At 39.6% G+C, this 22,520-nt stretch overlaps 1 protein-coding gene across 1 annotated transcript in view; it reads left to right on the top strand.

The window, feature by feature from the left end:
- The window catches only part of LOC139734293 (angiopoietin-1 receptor-like), a 52,038-nt gene that overhangs the window by 23,452 nt on the left and 6,066 nt on the right, over positions 1 to 22,520 (top strand). The window contains exons 6-18 of the mRNA XM_071645088.1: positions 7,413 to 7,541; positions 10,428 to 10,562; positions 11,005 to 11,120; positions 11,880 to 12,057; positions 12,622 to 12,894; positions 13,398 to 13,703; positions 14,067 to 14,140; positions 14,777 to 14,999; positions 15,574 to 15,752; positions 16,417 to 16,519; positions 18,198 to 18,509; positions 19,714 to 19,803; positions 20,462 to 20,652. Of these exons, the coding sequence (XP_071501189.1) occupies positions 7,413 to 7,541; positions 10,428 to 10,562; positions 11,005 to 11,120; positions 11,880 to 12,057; positions 12,622 to 12,894; positions 13,398 to 13,703; positions 14,067 to 14,140; positions 14,777 to 14,999; positions 15,574 to 15,752; positions 16,417 to 16,519; positions 18,198 to 18,509; positions 19,714 to 19,803; positions 20,462 to 20,652 (2,309 nt within the window). The remainder of the gene's footprint in view (positions 1 to 7,412; positions 7,542 to 10,427; positions 10,563 to 11,004; positions 11,121 to 11,879; positions 12,058 to 12,621; positions 12,895 to 13,397; positions 13,704 to 14,066; positions 14,141 to 14,776; positions 15,000 to 15,573; positions 15,753 to 16,416; positions 16,520 to 18,197; positions 18,510 to 19,713; positions 19,804 to 20,461; positions 20,653 to 22,520) is intronic.

The raw sequence follows: 22,520 nt of genomic DNA, 5'->3' as shown, positions 1-22,520 counted from the left end.
TTAGAATGTAAATTGGTGTTTTACCTTTAAAAATATATAAATTGGGATCAAATAATTATTTCCACTTTAACAAAATCCCCTGGTGAAACTTTTTCCAGACTTTTATTCCCCGTAAGTTCGTATCATATACAATAATGTATAAAATAATCCATTCAACATAATCATATTATTTTATAAACGACAGTCGCCTTCACTAACACCATACTGAAGAAGCAATAAGGGTAATAGGAGTGTACTCAATGCAAATAAGAGAGAGGGGGCGACAGGGACAGAGACAGACAGACAGACAGACAGACAGGCAGAGAATATACATTTGTAGATGAGAGGGAAAAGAGAGAGAAAGAGAGATCCGATAAAAAGTAGAACGATACCACAGCCAACGATGATTGTAGAATGCGAAGACTTATCATTTGTTTTTTTTTTTCAATTTGTGTGTTGGAGCGATAAGTTGTGTAGTCATCTGCCCGGCCATCTGTGCGGGTACTGAGCCAACTGTGTCCTCATCCCTGTAATCTGCAAAACAAAACCCCAAACAATTCGATGAACGGTTTCTAGATATGTGATTTCCGATCACGTTTCCTCTGAACTGAATAGATCACATCATTTCCTGCTCAAAATATGATTTTTTTTTTTATTTGTTGAAACAATTAGAATGATTTACCAGTTTTGCGAACGAACAATTGGTTTAACACTGCCCTGATGCCTTAAACGTGCGGTATAATTATCGTGTCTGTTCCCCGGAAGATTTGATTCCAATTTCAGGTCAAGATAATGTAGGCTCGCATTTCCGGCAAAAGTCATTGCCTTCGTGGAAAATATTTGCGTGTCCTTCAACGAATGTCATTTCATGAAGCAAAAACAGATGGTCATACATACATAACACTCTCTTGTTTGGTCTTTCAAATACTTATGTTCTTCTTCGGACAATGTTCAGTTCTATTCTTGTCCGCGTTGGATTTGTTGGGTAAAGATGTCGTTTGGTACTTCAAGTTTTTGGTTTCCACTGAAATCGGGAAAACAAATTAATGATTCGTGGGAGCTAACAAAGATGTGACTGAGAAAGAGTGATAATGTATCATGAAACACATTTGCAAATTAGACAAGGAGATGAAATGACATAGCATTCCAATTGGTCTATTAATTCGTTCATTAGTATGTGATACAATCACCGTTTTGCCGGTTACAGCTCGTTATTCCGAAGGTTCGTTATTCCGAAGGCTCTTTAGTCCGAAGATTCGTTATTCCGAAGGTTTGTTATTCCGAATTTCATTTTCGGATTCACGAATCTCCGGAAAAACGAACCTTCGAAAAAGCGCCACAAATGTTCGGATTAACGAACCCTTTTTCATTTTCGGATTAACGAACCTCTAGGCATAGGGAATTTGTGTGTTTCGGATTAACGAACCTTCGGAATAACGAACCTTTGGAATAGCGAACCTTCGGAATAACGAACAGCACCCGTTTTGCCAATGATTCAACAGTTACAACGCTTTCGTTCCACGTTCTTTTAATGGCTGCGTAGTTCAAACTCATTGACCATTTTTACAGAATAGTATGACTCTTGAGCAGATTATAAGACAAAAGATTTGAGTGCATACAATTATTAGGTGATACGCGTGAGGCAATGACGTCATCAGCTCGTGTAATTTGGATATTTCATGAGTCTGTTTTCAGTATCATTTCCTGGAAAACAACAACTATGAAACTTGAACATGCCATGGCTGTCATTGATCTTCTGTCCAAATTGACAATACATTTTAATACCTTTCGTTTTTCATCCATGATGTCTATGATTGTTACAAATGGTCAAATTGAAAAGACATTGTTCTTGATTATTCACTTATTCATGAGTGTGTGTTTGCAAGTGTGTAAAAGAGGAATGCACCTTAAAGAAACGGAGGTTTGGTTGAATTTGGAGTTGGATCTTTTTTCCCCTCTCTTTACCAAGACAATATGCATCTAAACCGACGAGGTATATCGGATTTCACTGTGTGTCCGCTTTTAGTACGCCTTACCGTACATGTCACTGCTTCCAGCTTATCTCGGCCTCGCAATGGATGCTGCGCAGGAAGACAATGCCCCAACTCACTTCCGGGTTGAAAGTCGTGTCGTAATCCCGAATCCCCTCTGCGTATGTGTTTGTATGTTTAGCTTCTTCTCATAACTTTCCTTTTCTCTTCTACTCTTTAATGTTATGTGCAACTGATAATATTTTTCTCGCAAAATTCTGCGTCTCCTTTCAGTCATTCACACACAATCCCAATTTCAGGCACACCCAAAAAATGGCTAGTTAGTTGTAAGCAAATCTTTTACGAGCTCGCTGGCACGTATACACCATAAATCTCAGGGTGCATATTTTATTACTTGTATTGATATTTTTTTTATACGTTATGTAAAGATACGTACATGTTCACACATATCCAACATTTGTCGTCATATAGACAATTGTTTATTGTCTTCAACTGTTGTTATCGTCATTAATAATTATCATGAGATGACTAGCATGGAAAATGCCGCCCTTTTCATACTTCATATTTCATACTATACTGATGTTTGCGCACTGTGTTTTTATTTTTTGTAGCCATCATGGAACATTAATGCATTGTTTTTGCACAATCTGGGAATATCGGAAAATGGTCGGTCATGTCTCTTATAATGTTATCATTAACATCTATACTTATCTCAATCACACGTAGTATACCTTTACAATTGCAAGGTTTATTTCAACTTTTTCCCTTCAAGAAAGAACACATTGTCCCACAGTGTGAAACACAATGTGAAACACAGTGCGAACACATTGTGAACACAGTGTGAAATCTCGTCACACTGTTAGATTCTAGTGTTTTAACAGCATGACTACATTGTAAATCACCAATCCACAGTGGAAATCATCAATTCACAGTGTGAAACAGAACGTTACTACGCATATGAATACCCTGTGAAAAACCACACCTCAGTGTCAAATAATCTTCACACTGTTAGATTCGAGCGTTTTCACACAGTCGACTACGCGAACACAGTGTGAACACACTGTGGGACACTGTGTTCTTTCCAGTAGAGTTGACCTCACTACAGATTGAGCTTGATTGTAGGTCTCAAACCAATTCAGTTGACGAGGTCTTTGGACTGGGATCTGTTACTTAATTGCGGATAGAACGCTATAGCTCTCTTTTCCTTGTTTACTCCGATTTGTTTGACCTTGTCCTTGATGGGTTGATGGAAATGACCTAGACTTAAACAGACTGAAAAACAATTGCACATTTCTCAATATTATATACACATATTCATAAATTCATAATCTGGAAAAAAAAATCTTTCTTGGTGGTTGTTGCTTCCTTATAGTCGAGGCTTACATCTTTTTTTTTAAAGAAACAAGACGATCTATGATAATGACAACAAAAGAAACCCAACGAAATCAATGTAAATAGAAGGTAACACGAAAGGGAACATATCATAGCGTATATTTCAATACCTTTGTTGTACTACATTCCTCACAATTTAAAATAATATACATCATTTTAAAAAGTTCGGCCATGATCCATGTGGGAACTTACTCCTGAGGTAACATAATATGGGTATTTGGGAAAGAAAGGAAAACAAAACAAACAACTAAACAACCAAAAGTGATTTAAACCTACATTATAGGGAACGCGTAATAGATCACCGAAAAGAAAGGCAAAATAACCTGCAACACAATAATATGGTCATATACAAGATGTATCTGATATGCATTCATATAAAATCACGCTCCCATACGCTGCGAGATAGTGATAGTGAGAGAGAGAGAGAGAGAGAGATAGTAGGAGATGGTGATGATAATGATGATGATGATGATGATGAAAGTAAGAAAGAAGACGACGAAGCAGAAGAAGACAACGAAGAAAAAGAAAAAGGTGGAAGAGAAGAAGGAGAAGGAAAAGAAAAAGGACACTAAAGTATTAAAATCAGACACTTAATCTTGCATTAGCATGTTTAGTCACACATTTCAGGCCTGAATGACTTCCCTATGTTCATACAGACCAAATGACTGAGAAGATCCCACTTCAGGCAAACGTGATTATATAGGGTCAAATTTAATGACCTCACGCCCACACCACTTACACCTTGGCATTTTTTTGTTGTTAATCTCATGCTTTTCCTTTTGTTTCTAATTGACACCTGGTATGGAAGTACTTTTCACGTATACCCTCAACTTCCCTGTTTTGGAAAACGACAGGTGTTCTAGTGTTTCTGTTTTCTTGTATACAGTGTATAGACACGTGCCCTAGTCTTAAAACTTTGTTCTCTTTTGCGTGTTGTTTGATATTCTGATTTAGTTTGCTGACAGTTCTTCAAGTGAGAAAGCTCTCTCACTTTTCTTTGCCAACCAAACGAACACACACACACACACACACACACACACATAATTATTCTTGTATATATATATATATATATATATATATATATATATTGTGTGTGTGTGCGCGTGTATGTATAAACTCCTCGCACAAATTATGAAAACTACCTCACTTGATTTAATTATCATCATTTACTGTCATTTTCCGTATGTTATATGATATACATAAAATTGATATTTTTGTATAATTTGCTTTGTGATTGGTTAGATTGCATCGGGGTAGACGTCTCACCTCTCTGATTGCATCACGTGATCGTGCATACATTTTGGTATAGTGCATGGTCATGCACTATCCCGAAACACTTGTAACAGCGCGCCTACGCTGTGATTGTCTACGCAGAGATTCGCAGTGGGGGACGTAGGACCAGGCCAAGCCTTTCCGCGTGAAGCACAGGACGCAGAAAGTACACAGTTTATACACATGACTGCTCATCAAAAACACAAACCAGTACGCGGTTGTATGTTAACAAGATTTTTGTTATACTCTGCGTGCACGAAATCCATAGTAGAGTCTAGATCTAGTTAGGCCTTGGCAACCTACGGAATAATCTTTTATGCATGTTGATCGAGGAGTCTAATACTATAACAATTGGTACACGTTCTATATGGTGGCACCAGTACTGGACTATAAATAGAACTCCAAATACTCAATTATCCCTCATGTAGTTCTATTTCACTTCGGCCTGCGGACTCGGTGAAAGAAAACGACACTCGGGATACACTGTAGATCATTTTTGTCGTTTTATAATCCAGTATAGTGCATGATAGAGCATAATAGATTTATATATATATATATATATATATATTTTATATATATTTATATATACAACGTATATATAAAATATAATGTGCTCTCACACAGGTGATGAAAGCTACCTCAGTTTATTTATCCACCATCGACCAAACATCTGTTCCCAGAATTCCTTTCCTGACAAACAGGAAGCGGAGCCACGGATGGCCTGGTTGGTTGGTCTTCGGTGGCAATGATATGAAGCCCATAAAAGCAAAACGTGTCCCAAAGCAGTCCTATACTCAAAACTCATATGTTTGTCTGCAGTGCCGAAAGTACGGATACCCACATGAGCACGTTAGCGTTCTTCGACGCAGAAGCAGAAGTTGAAGACAATGGCTCTGCAGGGAATGTATGGGTTAAAGGGCGTGAAAATTGACGGCAGTTTGGTGTGGATTACGGTTCATCGTGAGACAGTGAAAATAATTGCGTTCAGTTGTAGTGTCCTGATATGTGAAAACGAGCAAGACAATAACAAAATCAAGAAAAGAAACCAAACAAAAAACTGGCACAGAGAGCTAAGCAAGTCAAGACTTTATACTTATTTTTTTTTCCACATCAATGTCTAAAAATATCGCCAGAAAGAGAGCGGAAAAAAGGGTGGAAATTGTCATTTCTGTTAACGTCTCAGTAATAAGATGAAGAAAAACTAAGTATGGCTTTTCCCGCGAGTTCTAGGTCGATTTATTACGTGCTCTGAAACGATCAATTGTAATACACGTAACGACGCATTACAAAACTGCGCCAGCCCAACATGATCATACGATGATCTATTCATATCGCTGTGCTTTAAAATCACATACCTGCAGTTTAGTTATTTGTCTCCCCCCCCCCTCTCTCTCTCTCTCTCTCTCTCTCTCTCATTCTCGCTAAAGTTCATCTGGCAAGGTTCCTCCCGGTTGTACAATTATTTCAACACTAGTCTTAAGTATACATAAGTATTTTTTTATTTCTGTAAACTGCGGTTGATGATAAAGCCATGTTTTGTTCACGAATTGTAAAAGTGCGATAAGCTAATCAGGCAGCAACAGATCGCTGACAAACACACACACACGCACACACACACACACACACACACACACATACACACCAAATTGATCAAATCTGTAATGGCAGAGGCTTCAGTAGATCTTGGGTCCTACCCTTGTTGGCGAGTTGACTTGCCACCAATGTTCAAGAGACTTACCTGGACATTTTGCTGGATAAGGTTGGGTAATAGTGATAGCAGGGCCTTCTGGGAAATGTCGATCCCGGAGAACAGGAAAACTAACTCTATGTATTTGTGCATACCAATACAGTGGATTTTGTTGATACATCATTTATTTTTTTTAGTTTTAGTTACATATCAACCACTTTCATTACTATTATTGTCGACTTTCTTGCTGTGTCGTCCATTCTTTTGATTCGTTCATTGAGATCTGAAGGTGGAAACATATCCTTGGTCGCTTCCTTTGCTTCAAATCAACAAGGTGGCATGATTTACGAAAGTTTTGTTGTCACTATAGGCGACGGCTGGTTGTCCATGGCTCTTCTGTGTGATACGCGAGTTTCCTTCATAATCATAGATCGCTCTTCCACCCCCCCTTCATTTCTATGTATAGGCCGGTAGGTGATGACACGTACTACACTCGCAAAAGACTGCGTGTCTGCCATCACAGCTTGTAAAGATTCCTTCGTGTCCCCCCCCCCCCCCCCCCCTGCTCGAGACCACACCATTTCTGGCTTTTATTTTCTAAATCTGTTGCCTTGACAGCAAGTCCGTCTCTTTTTGTATGTTGTGGGCCTATGTCGACACAACTCCTAACGCGTCCGCGGCGAAGACGAAAACGCCTTTCGTTTTCATGGTTTTCTAGCGGGACTCGACAACAGGGCACGAACTTCTGGCTCATTGCTTCGGCTCGGAAAAGAGCCAAAACCACATTGGCATTTTCCACAGTGAATGTTTCCTCTACTCTTTAACCTGATATGACTTAATCAAACTTAACACATGAAAGCCCACATTCAACTTCTGCAGACTCCATAGTAGTAATATATCATAGGACGCTGAACACTGTTTAATTGACAAATTGACAAAAGTCAATACATTTCTCTCTTTTGTCTTCCCAAACAACGATCAAACCTCTACAAAATACTTGAAATATACTCTCGTCAGAATGCACCCATGAATATCTAAGAGCGGCGTTATTTTGGCAGCGATCATTCAATTCTGAATTTTCTTCGCTACAGAGTGTCCCGCGGGTCATTTCGGAGCTGGTTGTCTGCAGACCTGCCACTGTCAGAACGGCGGCCTCTGTGACCCCTACGTTGGCTGCCAGTGCGTCGGTGACTGGACCGGTCCCTCTTGCGAGATTAAGAGTAAGTTCAACCTGTGCAAACCCGTCATCAAAAGTGAAACTTTTTTTTTTCAAGTTTGAAAGTTTTCAAAAGCCTGGTAGTGTGGAAGTTGAAAATTTTGAAGAATGCTTGAAAGTTTGAGAGTTGAAAGTTTGAATGTTTGAAAGCTTAAAGTTAGAGAGTTCCGCAGGTTAACAGTTTGCTTGTTTGAATGTTTAAAAGTTGGTACTCAGTTTGAAAATTTACAAATTTCACTGTTCAAGATTTCAAACGTTTAAAGTTTGAATATTTGAAAATTGTTCTTATGAAATTTGGATAAGTTGACAAGTTTCAGAATTTGACTGTTTGAGATTTAGTTTAAGGTATTTGATTTGATTTGATTCATTTTTTGGTTAAAAGCTTGAATGTTTGAAAGTTGACACTCTACACTTTGAAATTGCATAAGTTAAACTGTTTGCGATTTAAAAGATTGAAAGGTCATATGTTTGAAAGTTGGTCTTTTGACAGTTAGATAACTGATAAGTTTCAGAATTTTACAATTACGATTAAAAAGTGTAATATCTACAAAGTTTATCTATACTCTCACAGGCATTCATGAAATTTGCCAATAAAAATTATGTTTTGTATGTGCATACTTCCAAAGTAATTTCAGTAATGGCTATCAAAAATCTAAACTGACAATACAGATATATCGATTGGGAGTGTTGCTATCACTCTTAAGGTGGGGGGAAACGTGAAAAAATTCGAGTTCCATAACTTGCAAATTTTACTGACACTTTTGTCGTTCTGTCTGTCAGATTGTTATCTTTGTTTTGGATACAACTTGAACACGAAAGATGAAAAATGGTTTTGAGCACCACATGGTGGCTTATTAATTGTGGTCAGAGAAATATTTCGAATGAATGCGCGCTTTGGGTATGCAATGTGCTCGCAATTGAACTGTTCGGTTCGTTCGTCAGCTTTTGATTCCAATCAAAGTGGAAATCCACAAAGAAGTTTTCAAATCTACTTTCAAATACAGAAAAAAAAACCGAGAACGGTTGAATGTTTCATGAAAATCGGACATAGATAACGAAGTTTGAAAGTCTCGTACTGTCTTTGCCTTTTATACCTCAAGTCTACCACTGACCCCTTTTTTAAATGTTTCCTAGATACCATTGCTTAAACATGTTAAAAGCTATATCAAACAAAAGTAAATCAAAATTAGTTGTATCATTCACATCAAGTCATTATAGAATTGTAATAACTGCATACAGCAATTAACACTTTAAGGCGACGAGGCTGATGTACTTGTAGTTGATTGATGACAGACACGGCCCACACACACACACACACATACACACACACACACACACACACAAATTGAATAAAGTGAGTTTATAATTACGAAGACATAGATGAATCAGAAAACAAGAAGAATCTTGTTTCATGAACTCTCAACCAATGTTGCAACGTAGACACCCAAGACCTCAGTGACAATTTGCTGAATAAATCAGCACGTCACATGTAGGGTGTTGGGGTTTTTTCAACAAGAGTTGATCACATCTCCAGTCTAGAGCACTATAGTCCGGGATGGGCAACGTTAAAGAGAAGTAATGACAAGGATATGCAATCTAGACACAATGAAAAACTAACCTGCAACCAAAAAATGAACGTTACTCATGGAATTGATGATCATCTAATTAACAACACCGTGCATCAGGAAACCCGATTTTCCACTTCTTTTCTTGTTTTTTCACTTACCAATACCACATGAGATCACTAGTACGCCTGTTATGCTTGTACCCGCTGACTGGCAAATCGATTCATCCCGAGGGTAGGTAGGAATCGAAAACGCAGCCGGCTGAGCTTTTGTGTCTGTTTGCGGGCGGGAGAGCGGGCGTATAGTAGCGCTCTGCTCTTCCAGGGCACCAAAAATACATCTCTTCCCAAAAGTCGATCACTTGGGCAGGGATGACTGCAAAAATAAGCAAACGGGAGCTCAATGTGCACAACCAGAACTATTAAAGTCAAGTGCCAAATATAGTGCACAGAGCAGTCAAGCTGGTACAGCAAGACAAGAAAACGACGGCTTTGTTGCCCTGTATGGAGGCAAAAAGGGTCAGAAATAAATATACACAAGTTTACAAAAGCGACTTTAGAACAGAGAGACACAGATATATGTATATATGTATATATATAATTTTATATAGATATAGATATTATATAATGTATAGAGAAAAATAAAGAGTATCGGAGAGTAAAAGCATTTCTCTGACAAGTCCTTTTTGATGTAGATCACAATGTCTTTTGCATCGAATGGTAAGCAATTAGTGGGTTTAAGTAGCGTTATCCTCAGAGAGTTGCCAAAAATTATAACAAAACATTTATTGTACATTTCAAACATATTTTGATATAATCTTTGATATATAATCTTTGTTTCAAGATCAGCATTATTATCTTTATGAAAAAATTTGTGAAAAAAATGACAGCCACATAAACATGACAAAGGGTATTATACAAGAGGTCAGTGTGGAACTCTGAGCAAAGTCAGATAATTCAGAAGTTGTGACTAGTCGAACTCCATGATTGTAAAATCATTCATTCTATCGCTCCATATAGGGCCTACTGTTTGAGAGCAGAATGGAGAAGAATGACTTCAATTTCTCTGCACTCTGTACTGAAGAAATATGTAAGATCGCAACTGATGATCTACATTTTTAACAAGCATGTCGGGAAAAGGGCGGGGAACCAGTGGGAATCGAACCTGTCATCTACTGCTCAGCGGAGTGTGGACATAAAAGCCGGCTACGGAAATGGCAGGAGTGCTTTTAACTTACGACTTCTATGTATTGTTTAGCTTTTGCCCTTCAATATTCTGTTTCATTTGCCTGCCCCTCCCCCCCCCCCCCCCCCCTCCCTCCACAGCTTGCCCAGACGGAGAAACAATCTACGGTTCCTTATGCAGCAATTCGTCTGTGTGTAAGAACGGCGGAACGTGCGACCCGTGCGATGGGTGCGTCTGCACGGGCGACTGGGCGGGGCCTACCTGCGAGGATAAGGGTGAGACATACGTTTAACCCGTTGAGGACTAACCGATTTTGATGTTATCATATCACACGCATTTCCCATAGACACCTGCCCTGGTGTAATGGAGCCTCCAGCGGGTTAAGTACATTGTAACTTCATTACCATTCAGCTGTTAGTATACTCATACTTCAGTCACTGCAATCAGCACCGAAAGCTGCTAAGTCAATCCGTGGTTTTCAGGTTAAATAATGTCGCAAGTCCTGATGTATTGCGATCAGAACCAAATGAAGCAGATGAGATAAACTAGATAAAGGGCTAAAGAAAATGAAGATGTGAAAAACTGAAAATCAAAATCAATAAATGTTCAGCTTGATATTCTACCCTCTATATGTATTCTCTATAATCAGAAGACATATTATATGGATAAATGAAAATTTATTATATTATGATTATGTTGATATTTTTGTACCCACAGCTTTCTATTTCACTTCCTCCCACAACGTGGCCGTGGTGGAGCAGACTCGAGTTGGAATCGTTTGCGGATGCACCCCAGCTCTTCCTCCACATCTCTGCCCAAGTTTTAGGATATTCGTAAGTAATTTATTACTGATGAGTTGTCTTTTTAACTGGATGACCAACGTGGCAATTACGAGCAAGATTTTTTGGTCGATGATCTTTCAAAGCACAACCCCTTGAACCCGAAAAGTCGTTTCACTGTATAGGTTATTACAGGACTACAATAACCAGGTGCTAAAGATACAATAAATTGTTTATTGACTTCATGTCAGAAAACGATATTTTAGTGAAGATCAATGTATAGGTTAGTGGGAGATATGGTATGAAGATACCATTGCCACCTTCACTTTGAGCGTATCTTTGATCCTCATTTTACTGTTTCGGAAAAGTATGCCTATTATCTTAATTAAGCTTTAAAATTCCATTAATTTCTTGTTCAATGTCAGATCTTGATGGAGCCCCTACCATTCTGTTCGTCTATAGAATTTTGTTTTATTGAGTGGTGGTGGTCTGGAATTGTACTTTACATGAAGATTTTGCGACCTGCAAGATTGTTGCAATCAATGTCAGTAGGAACGCTTTGACTGAAGACTATATAGGGGAAAGACACTGCAAATGTTAATCCTTATGATTACACGGAAATTTTGCAGCATGCAAAATTGTTGTAGTTGTTCTCTGTAGGAACACCTTGACTGAAGGCTATACATGTATAGGGGAAGACATTGCAAATGTTAAACCTTTCTACAATCTTAGAGTCCACGTAATATATGTGAGGGGAGAAGGGGCTTCTTTTACATAACGTGGGTGATCACTCTATTACCTCTCTCCTCGCAGCGGGAAAATCCGGATGAGATGCCATTCGGTACCAACAGGCAGTACGACTTTCCCGACGCCACGTCCCAAAGGCTTTCGTTCACCCCATTTGGTTCTATTGGCGACTGGCAGTTCAGCTGCAGCCCCGAGGGCTTCAGGGACCAGAATCTAAAAATGACACTCAAGATTAATGTGACAGGTGAGAAAAAGTCCCGATAACAAACTCCAGCGGTCGGTAGAGTCTAAAGGTCTTGGAGTCTTCCAAAGACACGAGAAATGTCGATCAAGTAGCAATGATCCGTAGAATCATAAGAGAGTATTTGACCGGAATGACTACTATCTGATTGCAGTCTCTTGGAATGTAAGCTCATTGTGGTTGGAAAACGGACAAACGCAGGTTGAACAAACATCTTCACGAGGTAATAGGGAGGGCAATAGATCGTCTAGGGCACCATGGCGATCTAGTCAATGCAAATGAGGGAACTAATGATCAGAATCAGCTTTGGGTTGGCGCAATCTCTAGATTTTAAGATTTGATTCTGGGTAACACCATTTTTTTTTTCATGGAAATGTAGCTTTAAGGTGTGTACTGGATCCCCCCCCCTAAAAAATAAAATACTATTATTGTAATAAAAAAATGATTATAATAAAAATAAAAGCTGAAAGAAAGACACTGGGAGTAGATCAAATTGGAATAATCTAATGAGTGAATCGAATACCCTATGACAACAAGACTATCTATTCCCTCCATTTATTCCACTAGGGGATCCACCGAGTATAGTCAGTTTTCTCGGAGCGGACGTCAACCTCCACCAGACGGCCTCTATGCGGTGCATCGTCGAGGGCCTCACCTACCAGGACGTCAACGTCACTCTCGTCACCCCGGGCGGAGAGGTCATCCGGCCCAGGATCGAGATCAGCGGCAGCTTCTTCTTCGATGTGGAGGACGTGACGGAGAGCGAGGCGGGAATCTACAGCTGCGTCGCCAACGGCATCACAGGAAGGGCGGAGAGGACTGCGAATTTGTTCGTCAAGGGTAAGGATCATGCTCGGTATATCCACCATGACGTAGAGACGCTGTACTATTCTGAGGTCATTATTATGTTGCATAGAAAAATGAGGCGGTTGGGCAATAATATTATTTTTATTACTCGTGGAGAATGGTGATGTTTTACAGTCTCAATTTGATGAAAGTTAAAAGATCTCGTTTTGTTTTGCTGGTTTTATAATCTAAAGGCATGCCGTCCGTATTCCTTTTGAGGAAGTTTATTTCCAGTTTCTGTTTTTCCTTTTAAATCGATCTCACCAGAAATATCTTATAAGAATGAAATACAAACCACTTGAGGAAAATTAAATTGATATCCGCCCTAAAGAATGTGTACGTAACATAATATTCTGGATGCAACTTCCTGAATATATAGAGATGATACCAAATAATGTACTTGACATCACAACCACTAACTTGATTAACAAGTCGAATTAGAAGTGTCAGCGGGAGGCCTCATATCTGTTTGTCTTTCCATGTCTTTCGTCATTCAGTGCCACCTCGGCCCATAAACAAGCCGGTGATTCTGGATTCGGACAGCCGCCGTGTCAGTATCAACCTAAACACAGACGTGTACAGTGGCGACGGTCCAATCGATAGGATAGAGCTCTGGTATAAGCGCGCCGACACTTTGGCCGACCCAAGTAGTATCATCGTGCCGCCAGGCCAGGCCACGGCAGCAGTGCTGGGCAGTCTAGTGAGCAACACCAACTACACGGTCTACGTGATCCTCAAACGACCGGGCAACGGCGGCCGGGGAGAGTCAGGTCCGGAAACGACATTTATGGCAACTTGCTCCCGTAAGTGCAATGGGTTTCCCGTAAAAAGTTTAGGACCACCCCCATATAATATGTGTGATACTAGTCATGCTAGTAATCATGTTTTTTCTAAGCTTCCTCGTTTACGAACTCATAAGTCCAGCGTACTCCGATCTTCATAACGGTAACGCTAGCTGTTAGCAGATTTATGCTTTAAAGGAACAAAATGTTACAATGTATTAAAAATGATTGTATGCATGGGTGACATTACAAGGACCGCTGGCATTGATATCAATGCATTATCGTTCATGTGGAAATAACGCTAGTTGATTCGTTGACTATGGGACCGGTTTCCCGCGGAATTATACGTGACAGATTCTTCTTCTTTCTTGTGCTTCGTTTCAGCTCCTACATCCGAGTTCGTGTTGACCGCTTCTACCTCGGGTTTGGAATGGGATAAGATCGGGTTATTTTGGAGGGTAAGTAAAAGAAACCGAATGATAGACAATTTGTTTGTGTGTGTGTGTGTGTGTGCGCGCGTATTTAAGTGTGTTAATATCACATAAGTATGTACGTCTATATGTAAAGACCATAGATGTAAATCCGAGCTGACTGTCCTGCTGGAGCAGCGGTAACTTCAGCTGAACAGGCCGATGTGCGAGTGGCAGTCTTCGTCACACAGGTCGCACTGGTGGATCAACACCGTACGGTATTCGTATTAAGACAGCAGCGTTCTTTTTTGCGAGTCCACTTCTCTTCCTCTGCACTCTTCAGTTCTTCTTCCCACTGTCTGCAGCCCGACAGGCCGGCTACTTCTCCGGCTCGCCGAGCGGTCAATGGGGATCGAGTTCCTTCTGTGTACTGTGCTGATTTCTATAGAGCCTATCAAAGTCCCTCTTGACCATATTCTCTGTAGCGCTGCTGAGGGCGGCCAGTGTATATATCTCACCAGCTGCCAGTTGCCCTAGAGGATATTTTGGGGATGTCTGAGGAGGGTAAAGTCTCGAATGCCGGCACAAGGTAATAGTAATTGATAATGGGAATAGCAATGGTAAAGGAGAATAGTAGTAAACATTGTTGTTGTTCTTTTTATCCCCCATTTCGCCACCCTGAAGAAGTTGAGAGATACTACCGATGACGAGATCGAAAGCTTCCGCATCGCGTATCGGTCGTCAGGCGGGGAGACACAGGTGCAAGTTATCAACGACGCGAGTGAGCGGTCGTACACCCTAACAGGACTCATCGCCAACACCTACTACTCCATCACGGTCACCCCGGTGAACTGCGGCGGAGACGGCAGGGACGCAATTACTAACGGCATCAGGACGAAGCAAGGACGTAAGTGTGACCGCATTATGGAGTTGCGACAGACGTTTACACTGGCAGAACATCTAGAAATTAAGTTCGCGACGTTTAAGTTCTCGAAGTTTTGCAAGTGTGACAGCAAACTTTCCGAAAATTTCAATATCAAAACAAATGCCAGTTGTTGTTGTTTTTTTTTAACTCGGTGTATGATAAAGACAATCATTGTCAAAACATTTGAAAGAGGAGAAAAATGTAATGATACAGTATAAGTTTGATGTGATACTTTGAAAACTGACGGGCTTGGATGAACAATCAAATGCTTATTTCTATATGGGCGATATTTTGGGCGATGTTGTGAACCATACAATCGTTCTAGTTTCATTTTGTTTGCTTCCTTCTACTTAATCATTCATTTATGTTTTCATCAACTTATCTAATTGCAGTTTGGACATTAACTGACCAATTTATTCATCCATTAATCTATTCTAATTCATTCGTTTGCTAATTATCTGTCTAGAACATTGATTGAATACATCTATTTAGTAATCTAAACTTTCATTTATATAACTTTCTTAATTTGCTTGGGGTTTACTTCTGTTCCCTGCAGCGCCGGGCCCCGTGCGTAACCTTCGTCTCATTGTGTCGGGGCCTACGCAAATTACCGCTACGTGGGACATTCCCGAGAGATCCAACGGAGTCATTCGTCGCTACACTCTGAGAGTTTGGACACGTAGTAATCAAAATCAAGAAGTCTTGGACGATATTACTACGAGCCGTGTGTATCAGGTATTATATTCCGTAAATCTTGGTTAGGTACAATACCATGGTCATGCTCTTTTTTATAAAGTTTAGAGTACCCCCCCCCCCCCCAAAAAAAAAAAAAAAAATGTCTGAACCAAATTTTTACCATTCTTAGGTTATCAAAGACTACTTATGGATACATGGCGTGATGTTTCATATTGTAATAAATTGCTGTCGGCGGAAGACTCATTTATGACATGTATGACGTAGAGGAGAAGCGACGAAAATAGCAAAAATTATCGAATAGCGCCGATAAGCCGAATGTAAGTTTCAATTTCTTCATTTTAAGTTAACGCGGCCCACTGAAAACCGATGTTATCCAATCCTGTCTTCCTCTGTCATTTGAAATGATATCTAGGGACCATCACGACCCACCTCCGCATTCAACTAGATTTCATCTCATGGGAAGCGACTAATGGTATGGCGCGGCTGATAAAACTAATGGTCAAAATTTACTCAAAACGTGCAAAATTATTGTCATGATTGTTAGGCAAATTCATACTTGGTCGCATCTTTTTATCACTCTATCATGATGCTTTGAACTCGAGTGTTTCGATTATGTACATTTTTATTGTAAGACTATGTATATTGATATACATGTGCTTGTTTAGCAAATGACATTACTTTGCTTATTTCTAAATGAATTTAGATAAGAGATTTGTCTCCGTATACGACTTACATCGTGGAGGTCCGAGGTTTCACTGTCCAGGATGGGGACCCGAACAGGATGGAGGCAACCACTAAAGAAGCAGGTAAGATTCACCGATCTGCAAACAGTTATGCTAAAAATAAGAACCTACAAAATACTGGGAAGATTCAATGTCTTCGCTGTTCACTCCAAGTAAATGAACAGGTCGATATCTGCCGTGTGATATGCATTGGGTACAATACATTGGGTAAAATACATTGGGTAAAATACATTGGGTAAAGTACATTGGGTAAAATACATCGGGTAAAATACATTGGGTAAAATACATCGGGTAAAATACATTGGGTAAAGTACATTGGGTAAAATACATCGGGTAAAATACATTGGGTAAAATACATTGGGTAAAATACATAGGGTAAAATACATTGGGTAAAATACATTGGGTAAAATACATTGGGCAAAGTACATTGGGCAAAGTACATTGGGTAAAATACATTGGGTAAAATACATTGGGTAAAATACATCGGGTAAAATACATTGGGTAAAATACATTGGGTAAAATACATTGGGCAAAATACATTGGGTAAAATACATTGGGTAAAATACATTGGGCAAAGTACATTGGGCAAAGTACATTGGGTAAAATACATCGGGTAAAATACATTGGGTAAAATACATTGGGCAAAATACATTGGGTAAAATACATTGGGTAAAATACATTGGGTAAAATACATTGGGTAAAATACATTGGGTAAAATACATTGGGTAAAATACATTGGGTAAAATACATTGGGTAAAGTACATTGGGTAAAATACATCGGGTAAAATACATTGGGTAAAATACATTGGGTAAAATACATTGGGTAAAATACACTGGGTAAAATACATTGGGTAAAATACATTGGGTAAAATACATTGGGCAAAGTACATTGGCCAAAGTACATTGGGTAAAATACATTGGGTAAAATACATTGGGTAAAATACATCGGGTAAAATACATTGGGTAAAATACATTGGGTAAAATACATTGGGCAAAATACATTGGGTAAAATACATTGGGTAAAATACATCGGGTAAAATACATTGGGTAAAATACATTGGGTAAAATGACAACATCTATGACAGGACAGTGAGAGTTTCAGTCAAAGTGAACAAATATGTTATATTTGAAGCTTTCCTGTTCTGTTCTTTAAAAATTTACCATTCTGTCTGTTTGACATTACTCTCCGTGTCAGCTTTTTTGTTGTTTCTCATCCACTGCCACATCGTGACAGTGCGCAAATGTCCTTGTTCGTTTTCATTTTTTTCAATTAAAAAAAAAAACCCAGAAAAATGATAGATATTGGAACAGGGTAGATTCTATATACGTATTTTTTTCGTTGATACGAAGAATCTACTTAATATCTCGCGTAATCTCACAGAACAGCACCGGCTTAACGCTATAAGACAGCGCTGTGGTAGGCCTATCATGTAAAAAAAAAGTACAATATAAAAAAGGGAGACTCTAAACACATCCACCTGCCAGGGGCGGATCCAGGAATTCCGTAAACAGGGGGCGCCTTTACAAAATTAAAGGGGGCGCATGCCCCCCCCCCCCTCATTTTTTTCTTTTTGTTTCCTTTGTTGTAACAAAGATTTAAAAGGGGCGCGCCCGATGCGCCCCCGCCTAGATCCACCACTGCCCATCCCCCTTTCCTGTCCGTGTGGTTTTGATTTCGAGGCCTCTCTACTTCACCTCGAACGATACATGAACACTATATTTTGATCTTGTTGTAACACAGAACCCAGCGGTCCACCGACCGATTTGCGAGTTGTCGGAAGAACGAGTTCGACAAGAATCTCCTTCCAGTGGGACCCCCCGCTAGAGGAAGAGCGCAACGGAGAGATCATCGCCTACGAATGGAGCATCATGTACGTGGTCGTCGCCGGCAAGAACACGTACAACGACGTGGGCAACGTGACGAGCACGGGGAAGACGCTGGACAACTTGCAGGAGGATACGTCTTACACCTTCAAGGTGCGCGCCTTCACGTCCGTGGGATACGGACCGTACACGCCGGAGATTAGCCACAAGACCCTCACAATAGAAGAAGGTGAAAATAATGTAATTCTTCTCACTTCTTAAAGGGAAGCTCACCCTGACATTGATTTGTTTGAATAGGGGAAGAACAACTGCGAGGAAGGGAGAGAGAGAGAGTTTAAGCAAGTTCTGGCCAACACCATAAAAGTTATGATTTGTTGAAGTTTTGATCAATCAAAAACAAATTGGCAACTTTGCCATGTTCATAAAAATCTGTAAGATTGCCCTTTTTGCGTTAGCGATGACGGTATAATCTTTAGTGCACACAGGCTTGTAGAGTATGATATTTACGTTGATTTTAGCGAGGATGTATATTTTCATGTTTGTATTAAATACAAAGCAAATGGGAATGATCTCGCAAGTGACATCACACCTTGCGATAGCAACTTTGCTTGCTTGGTGCGGTCACTTCCAAGTTATAAAACTTGAACCATCAGACCATTGCAGAACAACCTCCTACGCCAGGGACTCTGTGTGGCATAGATTATTTGATCTTTATTACTACGTTTGTCATGAATATGCATATATGTAAAGCAAGTACTGGCTGTATAACCTGTCCAGCCCACGTGGGACAGAGGAAGATTCAAGACGCTTGGGACTATGGCGCTCGAGGGGAGGAATAAAGTTTTGTTGTTGTTAACTTTTAGAAAGTCTGGTATAGTGGTGATTTGTTTTGTGTCACTGAGCCTGAGGATATGTGTGACGTGTTGAGTTGCCACCATCTTTTCCTCTCCTCCTTTACATTATTTTACTATTACCAAGATAAATCAGCTACTCAGGCTAAAAGACCAGAGATGAACGCTCTTTTACATTTTGATTTTGTAAAGACAACGACCGATTTAAACCTCGATCGATTTTGATATGATGTCCTGTTAGATTACTTTTTGTTTGTATGAGTTTGTATCCTGCAAAGCATGCATTTTCTGTTGCTTCTTAACATTTTGGTGAAAGATAATTCAAAACATTTCGAGCAACGCAATGAGGTACTAGTTATAAAACAATTGAATAACACTGATTTCGATGTATATATACAAGGTACAATTGTACCTGGAAAATATTACTTATGTTTAACCCTGAGACACGATTATTTGGGGAAATTATTCTTACAAATGATACTGATGCAAAGAAGTTTGTTATATTGACATAACCCTTCACATTATTTTCATAAAGTTCTTTATTTTTAATTCATCTAACACCCGTTGTCTATGCCGACGCAGATTTCATCACCACCACTTCCGCGTTGGATGACGCTCATCCGGGCGACGACTCCAACGTCTCGGGTGGGGGTAGAACTGGACCATCATCGGGTGAGACTATTCAAAGCTATACGCGGTTTGTAAATCAAACGAAAATGCCAGCAATTTTCCTCTTCCATATCTTTTGAGTGTACATGTGTTACAAGGGAGCGTGTGAGTAGGAGTACGATATTATGACGTCATAGTCAACCAATATTAACTGAAAAGTCCTTCCCAGTATAACAACACTACTCTATCAAAACCAACGTGTGCCATGATATCGCTGACAACGTTATAAAGAGAAGCCTCTGGCATTTAAACATCATTTTGAATGTGCTTGACTATGCAGAGTAGGCACGTGTGAATCTAATATTCACATTGGGGATAAACTAATGATCTATCTTATACTGGAAGAGGGCTTACTTTAATCAGGTAAAGTGCTGTCGGAAAGCAGTCGAAAAGTTGATATGAACACGAAGAACATGAAAAAAATGTCCGGTAAAAGGCAAGACTTAGGAGCAGCAGCAACAGGAAAGTTAAAAAAAGACTACACTGAATCAAAATATCAATTACATTTACTAATTTATATATCTGTTATGCCAACGGGTCAATCTGTTTATCTGCGTGTCAGATTTTTTATCTGTGTATATGTTTATATCTTGTGTAAGGCACTTAAGTTTGCATAATTTGTATTCTTCATTTTCATCAATCATTTCTTTGCTATTGTCAGGACAAAGTCAAACATCAGGAATTTCGAGCAACACTGTGATGGTCATGGCTCTCGTGTGCGCCTCCATCATCATCATCGTCGTCCTCATTTTCGCCGGCTGGATGTACAAGAAGAAGAAGTTGACGGGCAGCGCCGAGTTCGTGGCGAGCATCGCTGGCTCCGAGATCGGCGCCTACCGCTTCACCGAGATGGTGAGACAGGCCGACTCGCTGCCTTTAAAGGGATCATATAATTTTGGTTGAAACTTAAAGGGGATGGCAAGTAACTGATCAGTGGGAATCAGTGGGAATGCTGGAGGATGATTGTTCCAATCCTTGTGGGATTCATTTAAGAGTGCATTATATATGTATTGTTACGTAAACATTATTTGCTTCAGAATGGTCTCATATTCAAGTAATGTGCAGTTTAATGTTTCCAGGTTAGCATGTCTGTATACAGTGACAGCGCGATCGTTAATATTGATCTGCATATTTCTTGAATATGAGATCATTCTGAAGCAAATAATTTTCATATAACAATAGATATATAATGTACATGTACTCTTAAATGAATCGCACAAGGATTTGAACAATCATCCCCTAGCATTCCCACTGATTCCCACTGACCAGTTACTAGCCATCCCCTTTAACTTCATGTTTCTAACACATTTTGGGTGAGATAATAAGAAACATCTTATGAAATCTGAAAGAAAATGTAATTCCAAGAGGAAATCAACATTTATTTGATGAACATTAGTTTTGAAATTGCTGAGATATCCAGAACAGAGCGATTTCAATAAAGAGTGGAACCCACCTGTTATTACAATCGCTTTGTTTTACTTTGTTTTTGGATGTCTCAGCCATTCCAAAACCGATTTTCTTCAAATAAAGTTTGAATTCCTCTTAGAGTGCTATGCTTTGTAAATTTGTTTCATATGTGGGCTCTTGGTGTCTCGCAAAAAGTTAAAAGCCAAATAATCATCTCCACGAATAATATTCCATCACTTCAGTGCCCTGTCGGTTTCACGATTTCCCTCAATTCACATTAGTCAGCTAACTCCTTCACATTTCATCAAACTATCATTCGTCAATATGTGTGACTGCACGTTGATCTGTCTGTCCGTCTGTCAGTCCGTCTGTCTGTCCGTCTGTCTCCCCCACCCCCCCCCCCCTCTCTCTCTCTCTCTCCCTTTTCTCGCCTGCTCTATCCCTCCTCTCTTTATCTCTTGTACTATCGTTCTCTGATTAGCCAGGGAGTTAGGTATCTATCCCTATCCAAATTCAAAATTCAATTCAAAATGATTTTATTTCCATATAAAGTAATATAAAGTAATATACATAACGCTTACATGAGTACATAATGTTTAAAAGAACAATGAATCACGTATAAGTTTCAACAAAACATGAATACGATTATTATAATGATATCAACTCTGGTTTGGATAAATAAACAAGTAAGCAATACAATCTTATTTTATAACTCTACATGGAAAAGAGGAATTCACAAGAAAAGCATAGCATGTAAAATTTGTGAATTACTCTAGAAGGTGAGGGCATATCAAGATCCGTCAAGGACTCCATGTATAAAATTTTGATATCCTGGGGGGCGTTTCATCAATGAGTTCGTCGGGGGTTTTCACCGACGAATTTGCTATCAGCCAATCAGACGCAAGGATTTACACTGACAACTGTTAAAAGCTAATGAAATCCTTGGTCTGATTGGCTGATAGCAAATTCGTCGGTGAAAACTCCGACGAACTCGTTGATGAAACGCCCCCCTGATGTCAGGCTGATGTCAGTATGTCAGCTGATGTCAGTACTTCCATCTGACATATCTTTCTCTTCCTATTCAACACAACAATCAGTAATTTACTTAATCACTCGCACAGCGCCTTCTTCCATTTTTCAAATCGCTGTGAAATGGACCGGAAGGCTTTGTAGTGGAAATGTTTATTATTATGATGTTTAATGAAGCAATAGGCTGATAGGTATAGGAGCTTCTCACCTTTCTGTGCTTCCCTTTCCTCTGATATTATCAACTTCTTGTTGCTTCTCTCACTTCATTTAGCACAATGACTAAT

This window comes from Diadema antillarum, unplaced genomic scaffold (genome assembly GCF_040938485.1).
Source record: "Diadema antillarum isolate AM-2024a unplaced genomic scaffold, OU_Dant_1.0 seq00000522_RagTag, whole genome shotgun sequence".
NCBI lineage: Eukaryota > Metazoa > Echinodermata > Echinoidea > Diadematoida > Diadematidae > Diadema > Diadema antillarum.
This window is presented reverse-complemented; position numbering and strand designations above follow the sequence as displayed.